At 39.4% G+C, this 7,632-nt stretch overlaps 1 protein-coding gene and 1 long non-coding RNA gene across 2 annotated transcripts in view; both read left to right on the top strand.

Annotated features, from left to right (window-relative positions):
• Positions 1–5,031, top strand: part of GPR180 (G protein-coupled receptor 180) — a 24,370-nt gene extending 19,339 nt beyond the window's left edge. The window contains exons 7-9 of the mRNA XM_009325567.1: positions 326–517; positions 875–952; positions 2,643–5,031. Coding sequence (XP_009323842.1) covers positions 326–517; positions 875–952; positions 2,643–2,801 — 429 coding nt within the window. The 3' untranslated portion in view covers positions 2,802–5,031. The remainder of the gene's footprint in view (positions 1–325; positions 518–874; positions 953–2,642) is intronic.
• A 2,220-nt stretch (positions 5,032–7,251) lies between these two features.
• The window catches only part of LOC103918273, a 1,443-nt gene continuing 1,062 nt past the window's right edge, over positions 7,252–7,632 (top strand). Inside the window, exon 1 of the long non-coding RNA XR_663685.1 lies at positions 7,252–7,488. This is a non-coding gene — a long non-coding RNA (uncharacterized LOC103918273). The remainder of the gene's footprint in view (positions 7,489–7,632) is intronic.

Genomic DNA, 7,632 nt, shown 5'->3' with positions numbered 1-7,632 from the left:
ACTGTTTAACTAGATGATTATTCTGGACCTTATGCTAAGGTGCCACATTCCTTATATCCAGATTAGAGGAAACTTTTAACTTGTCAAACTTTCTAAAAGTTACGGAATGCAAGAAGTGAGACTGTTTCTGCCAGTTCCACTTGGAGTAATAGGTAGTCCCAAAAAGCAGTTCAGGCTAGGCTTTTTTTGTGTAACATGGTGGTCTCCAACAAGCGGAGGGGAGCATGGCCAGTTGTGCGGATAACTTAATCTGTGATGGGAAGATTGAGGTTTAGCATAACCTTGTTTATTCTAAATGTACTTTGCTGTTGTTGTTCCTTTCCAGAGCTTTTTATTAATTTGGGAGCAGTTTGAAGATACGAATCACCACAGCTACCATTCACACCATGGCTTAGCAAGTGGACTGCTTATTGGGCTCAGAGTTTGCCTAGCTTTGTCACTGGCTGCTGGTCTTTACCAGATCATCACAGTGGAGAGAAGCACGCTGAAAAGGGAGTTCTATATCACCTTTGCCAAAGTATGGGTTACATCAGGGAAACTAATCCCTTCTGCTGTAAATATAATTGTGGCATGCAGTTGACTGAAGCACTAAACTCTTTTCCTCCGTAAGAAAGCTAATGTTTAAGTGTCTGATTTGATTAAATTGCACCCTGTCATCATACTCTCAGTAGTCATTTTAATTTGACAAGGAGTATAGAGCTTTTTTAAACAGAAATCCCACCTTTCATTGTGTGGTTTTCGTTCTGTTGATTGAAAATTAAACAATGGGTTCATAAAATAGACAGAAATGTAAATGCAGTTCCTCTAACTGTCATCTCTTTCTTCTAAACTGGCATGTAGTCATTTTATAACTTATACTCACCTTCTCTTTCAGGCCTGCATTCTCTGGTTTTTGTGCCACCCATGTCTTGCAACCATTTCTGTAATATTCAGAGAATATCAAAGAGAAAAGGTATGTACAGGCAAGATAAAAGAGATGGAATTTGAATAGTAGTTGTTCTTCATGTTCAGTGTTTGTTAGCAAACTCATGCTCTTAGGCTGTTAATCTTATGACCCCAAAGCAACTTGAAAAGTCTTAGTCACACAGCTCTCATTGATGCTAATGTGAGTCATATTTTACAAAGGCATACAGGGTTTGAATCATCTAAGGGTAATCATTCCTAGGTTAAGGGCGGGGGGGATTGTTAAGTCAAAGGAAAATGTGGAGGGGGTGTTTTGTTTTATTGTTTGCTTGTTTGTTTTTTTATTAAAAACACCTTGGGGATTCTTTTAACAAAGCTAGTAGAAAGATAAATGCGTGGATTTTTTTTGTTGTTTGCTTTTTAGTCTTCACCCTTTAAAAGTTTTATGTGGCTAAATAGGTCAGGGAACCTGTAGCTGAACTGTAGTCTTTAGATTAAGAAATCTGCCCAAATACGTAGCTTGGTTTGCAAGCTCTAAACAGTTAAAAACAAAGGTGGACTCACTGGGTTTCTTGGTTGCTTAAACATACTGGGAAGTAAAGAACTAGTGTGTGGAGCCTGCCATGTTCAGATAAAGCGCACTACTATTCTCAGGTGGTTGACTACCTCATTCCAGGGTAGAGTTTGCTTCTTTTCTTTATGGTTATAACCATCTGTGCATTTTCGGAAACAGACCTTTTATTTGTGTAGAGGATATGTAAGGAAAAGAAAAAAGTTCCACTAAAAATACATGGTAAATAAAATACCACGTTTGATTTTAAAAAAAAAAAAAAAAAATCTAGGGAGAAAAGAGACTCCTCTAGAGCCGCTAATGAAGAGATTTTTTTGTTGTTGCTTGATGAAAACATCATCAGGGCAGGGGGACAATCTCTAGAGGTAGGATCAGTAAAGGAAATTTTTGCAATATTTTGAGATTTTTAGCTTACTGAAGGGAGATTACAGTTGCTCTGCTCTTGCGTTTGGGCAAGTTTAACCATTGTGTGCAGCTGCAGTTCCTACATTATGTTAATTTAGCCGTGTTCTTTAAATTCTTTAAATGCATTCTTTAAATACACTTCAATATAATAAAGAAATGCGTGATCAATAAATACAATATTCGTTTAAGAAAAAACATCTATTTTAAAAGACTCTCTTGTACATAAACTTAGACTTTTCCTTTCGTAGAAACAGTAGTTACCTTTATGCGTTTGATAAAAGAGGTATAAGGCAGCATTTACAGATGAAGAGGCTTGCACTGAAAAGAGGTCTGGCTAAGTGAGACTGATAAACCACTGTCCTCACAGCTCCATGACTGTGCTAGTGCACAGTGTTTTCGTGCTTTTTTTTTTTTTTTTTCCCTGCTCTGTTTGTTGTAAGAATAGAATACCTAAACATCACCTCTGCTTGTGAAACTGCATGGGTGGTGAATTGCGAGTCTGAAATTCCCCAGAACAGAGACCGCCAGAAGGGTTATGTGACTTGCCCAGGGCTATCCACTGATTTAAAAACACCCAGGTGTGAGAGTCTGAATCCTGGACTTGAGATTCACGTTCAAATCTTTTGTAACTGCAGCTGTATTAAAAGGTTTAAAGTTAAACCTCAAGCACCGACACAGTATGCTGATAGAAATGTATTTTGGATTGTTTGGTGTTGGGGTTTTTTCACTTACTTTTTCCTTTTCTCTCTTTTTTTGTCTCTAGATTATTACCATAGGTGTTATCCTCTGTCAGTGCATCTCCATGGTTATCCTCTACAGACTTTTTCTATCTCACAGCCTATATTGGGAAGTATCTTCTCTGTCATCAGTGACATTGCCACTAACAGTATCCTCTGGACATAAAAATCGACATCACTTCTGAGATGTTTAGGAAGAATACATTATGTAATAAATGTGCAATAATGACCTAAATATACAGGTATTTTTGTCACAGGTGTGTGATACATTGGTTTCACTGGAAAACTGAGTGATAATATCAGAGCACTTCACAGACCTTTGATCTGACAAGGTCCCTAGATTAATCTGCTAAAAGTATTGTGGAGTGGGAAGTCCAGAATTTGAATAATTTTATAAATATTGTTTATGTGTAGCATGTGGTGTTGAGCTGTATCACAGAAAAGTACAATGAATCTTTTCTCTACCATTCACAGCCACAAAAAATATCCTTACTTTATATCAATACTGGGTTTGAAGGTCTTACAAAATGTAGTTCTTAAAACATCTACAAGCTCAAACAAGTCTGAAATAGGCCAGTTGTGAAATTGGTGTGATGCGTAACGATGAGTACAAGTTCTTTTATTTTCATGCTTTAGAGAAAATGCATTTTATGTATAAGTATAAAAGAAGGGGAAACCAAAGAGGGAGAGTCCTCTAGAAAACACATCTAAAACGTTCACAGCTGACTGCAAGAAACTTTCCTTTATTATTGGTGTAAAAGAAAAGCCTTTTTTGCAACTAATGTTCATACTGGTTAAAATTTTAATGGGAATGAAAATAGGGTTTATATCTGCCTTTTTTTTGAAATAAATGTAACTAAAAATTTCATCCAGTAATGAAGATCTAAACAGCATTTGAGGCTTAGAAGACATAGCAACATAAAGGTAATTAAAACAGCAGGCTTGCATCTTTTAAAGAAAAAAAAAAAGGCAAAATGGAATGGGTGATGTGGTACTAGAATTTTAATCCTGATATAATTCATTTCTGTTACATTGAGGATTCAATCATAATTAAGCCATATACACAGATTAAATTAACAGAAGCATTTCAAATAAATGTTGGTTTCAGTCATCAACTACCCATGAATTCCTGCCCAAGGATACTTAATCAGGATTAAATTTTCTATGAATAATTGAAAAACAAAATACTCACTGGATTTGTTATAATCCATGTTGGCACTGGGTTCTAAGTAGTTGCCATCTTCCATCCATTGTAATAAAGCCATAGTACTTTGTGATGCCCTAGCATTCAGAAAGCCGGTGTAAATATATACTTTATTGAAGTGCCTATTTATTGAGTATGATTAAATCATGCTGACTTTTTTTTTCCTTCATAATATGAACATACCTATTGCCATTGTGACTGAAATCTTTCTTTTTGGATTTACTTTAGTATTTGTCAAATTTTAGACTTCTTTTCATGCATGTGCGTTTCTTCACAACAGGGATTTTATTTTCTAGTAAACGAATGTTTGTTTCTTCTTAACAGTGTGTGTTTAATTATGTCTCTGTGAAAATGTGAAGGCACCAGGATTCTAGCTTTAAAATAGCCCTAACTTTTCCATTCACGTTTGCCTCAGTTGCGAGCATAGTTGAAACGTAAGTCTATTCCATTTTAGTTTAGAGGCAAAACTAGACATTTGCCTTTGACTAAGGCAAAATGGCAACATGACAAAGTTGCTCATTAAATCATCTCCTTTCTTATTGTTTGTAATTCAGATCAAGAATGGCAGGTTGAGGCTGGAAAAGATGAGATATTATGATTTCACACAATCTTCAGAATGATTAAAAGATTAATTATTACATTCCTCTGATAACCACACAAAAATATTATTGGTTAAAACTTCAGTCTTTATTTCCTTGCTTATCTCTGTACTTTTCATCTTCTCAAGAAAAAAGCATCCTGTTTTTGATAAGTCTCCAATAATGCAGCAGAAGAGTTAGATCTGTCCTCATGTATAAGACATGAAATTCACACATAAAATAGAATTTTCCGATAGACACAAGAACTACTTCACAGTTTATGATCTGTCATGATAAAAAGTTTTAATCTATGCGGAAAAAACTGTATGTGACTTTCAGAAGAGGCACTCTGTTTGTTTTATTCTCCAGAAGTATTTTCTTACTTCCTGTAGTCCCTCTGACTTCAATCTGTCGGTATTAAGGTAAATGGTATCTTAATTTCACCTTATAAATATACCCTACAACAATTCATAAAATGAATTCATAGTTAATCTGGGTGTAAATATGAAGCATAAGATGTTGTCTCTTAATCTTTTCCAGATTGCCCCATAAGTCAACAGGTAACATTATCCTCTCTTAGTTTGGCATCAAATCCGACGACTTGAAAACAGAATTTTAATTTTGCTATTCATGTAACTGTAGCAATTAAGTATCACTTTCTCATGGTAAGCGGTACAAAGGACATGCATTTCTGCCCGGGTCTATTAGCATTCTTTCATAACCAACGCTCACCAATTTTATGTTATTAAATCATTAATGCGTGCTGTAGCAGTAGGTCAGTATGACTGCAATAACGTTCAAGATCTCAGTTAATTCGGTACAGGATATCTTTGGGGGGAGTCTTCGAGTATGACTAATTTACAAAGCTTCTTACTTACCTGTACTCTAGCTTGAAGCTTACTGCCTCTGGATCATGCCCAAAGAGTGGCTTGAGTATGTGAAAGCCTATCTCTTCATCCTAACTTACATCTTCTGTGAGACCAGCTGGTAAGACCTTGCTTTTTTCATGCTTGCTCACACAGTTACCCATTTTATCGATTTGGTTTCGTTAACCTCATCTTTTGAAAGAATAGCTTCCAGCCTTCTTTCAGTTGCCTTCGATCTGCGCATCCTGACTGGAAAACTTTCTCTTTTCCTAAAACGTGCTTTCCTTCACCAAAAAAAAAAGTTTTCTGTCACAAGCTGGGGCTCTTGCATACATCTGAGGAACTCGCGATGCACCCTACGACAGCTATGCATTAGGTGGCAGCAGTGGACAAAGGCCCCCCTTCGGTCCGCCGGTAGCCCTGGTGTGTAAGTGGTGTGGGTTTGTGCCCGCTGAAGGCTGCCGCGTACCGGGGGGATTCTCGGGGAGAGCTACGGCAGCTCCAGGCTCCCTGCCGCCTCGCCGCTGCAAGGGCCTGAAGCGTCTTCCCCCTGAAGGCAGCGCTGCCGCTGCTGACCGTGGCGAACAGCACTGTTTGGCTGAGGCCAGGTGGCGGCATCTCGCCTGTGAGTTTCTGTGCATTACGCGGTTCTGTTTTAAATAAAGTTGCAGTTACAGAGCAGACATAGTTCTATTGCCCGCGCGTTTTGGTGCTCGGAAAAGGTAAGCGTATATTGCCACGACTGCAAACTGAGGTTGGTTGTGCTCTGAAGAAATCCACTTCTGTGTGTGAGAGGGCATCTCCTTGCCAGCCGTCGCCTTTTCTACTGGCACAGATGCCAGTCTGCGTCAATTATGATTTATTGGTTGCGGGGGAGGATCCCGGTTCAGGAGAAATGAGGGTGAGATCACCAACTTGATCTACGAGACCCCCCACAAGCTGTGAGGAGGGATCATCTTGCGTTGCTCCCGACCAGCGATGGGGAGGCTGGAACACAAGTCCCCTAAGCTATTTGCTCCCCTCCTGTGTAGAATGTGTTTATTGTACATTTATTTAAAGTGCTTCAGGTAGGAAAATGAATATTTACAATTAAATATATGTAAATAGAAGTGGAAAGGCTTGACTGGAAAAATATCAAGTTTCTAATACATATTACTATACTAAGACCTCCCACACGAGACAAACATTTATAGTCAGATCTAATGAATATTCCTTTCTGGTTCCTGTGCCAATGGAGAGCCATGGAAGTATCAAAGTCTTTTTGTTTGCACCTCGATCCTCCGCAGAACGGGAAGAATATTTTATTTGATTTGGCTCTAGTTTATTCTGTGCAATGTTATGGCTCTAGCTGATACTTTCTAGAGAATACAATAAATGTTTATTGGGCTGGCCCAAGCCGATGTCACGCTCTACCTTTTAACTCTTTTTGTGTGACTATGCAATGTACGAAGGGCAGGTGATCCTTGCAAGCGCCAAACGTTAAAAGAGGAAGTCTTGAGCTCTTTTTCAAAGGATCGCTCTTTTCTAACCACGCTGATACAACTAGACTGTGATTTTCCAGTGAACAGTAGGTTCCGATCCCAGTTTTTCTTAAACCATTATTTTCTGCAAATCTTTTTCCTGTCTTGCGAATTCCGTCTCTCCCACCGCGCTCTGTCTCTCCCCTCCCCTCTCCTCTCCCCCTCTCTCACACATACGATTTTGAGCGTAATGGGTGTCATTTCTCTCTCTATCTCTCCATCTGTTCCCACGATCAACACTCACAGTCCAGCCCCTACTTTGCATCTAGTATGCGTATTCTCTTTATCCTTGGGTCTGTTTTGATTTCACGCTTTTCCTGTCTCTCCTTTGCCCTCTCCACCATGTCTTTAGTCTCCCCAGCCATCAGAGACCTGAGGGTGTGGTTTGACATCGCAGCTAATTTGGGCTCTTAGCTGCTAAAAAAAGAGTGTCCCCGCTCCCCTGGCTGCACGCTGCTCTTGCTTGCCTTGAACTGACACTGGCTGTCACCTAGCAGTTCACGTGAGGTGGAGTTGGGGAGTTAAACTGGTAGAAAGCTCAGCCTTTAGCAGCAGCAGAAGAAAAAAACGGATTAGTTCTTAGTGGTTTTAGCTCACCGAACCAGGTCATCAGGATTTGATGAGTACCAGTGGCACTGCTGGGGATGGGGTAGAAAAGGCACGTTGAAGAGGGGCAAGATCCCCTTTAGAAGGGCAGCGGCAAGGTCAGTCAGTCGGCCTTTTGCAAACTGTCAGCCTTGTAACTCCTCCATCTCCCTCTCCTGTATGTCTTCCGCTGCATTTTGCATGCCGAGGACTGGCCTTTGCCTTTCCTTAACAGATCTCTTTCAACATTAGTGTCGGGGGGG

Source organism: Pygoscelis adeliae, unplaced genomic scaffold, assembly GCF_000699105.1.
Source record: "Pygoscelis adeliae isolate BGI_AS28 unplaced genomic scaffold, ASM69910v1 Scaffold56, whole genome shotgun sequence".
Classification (NCBI taxonomy): Eukaryota; Metazoa; Chordata; class Aves; order Sphenisciformes; family Spheniscidae; genus Pygoscelis; species Pygoscelis adeliae.
This window is presented reverse-complemented; position numbering and strand designations above follow the sequence as displayed.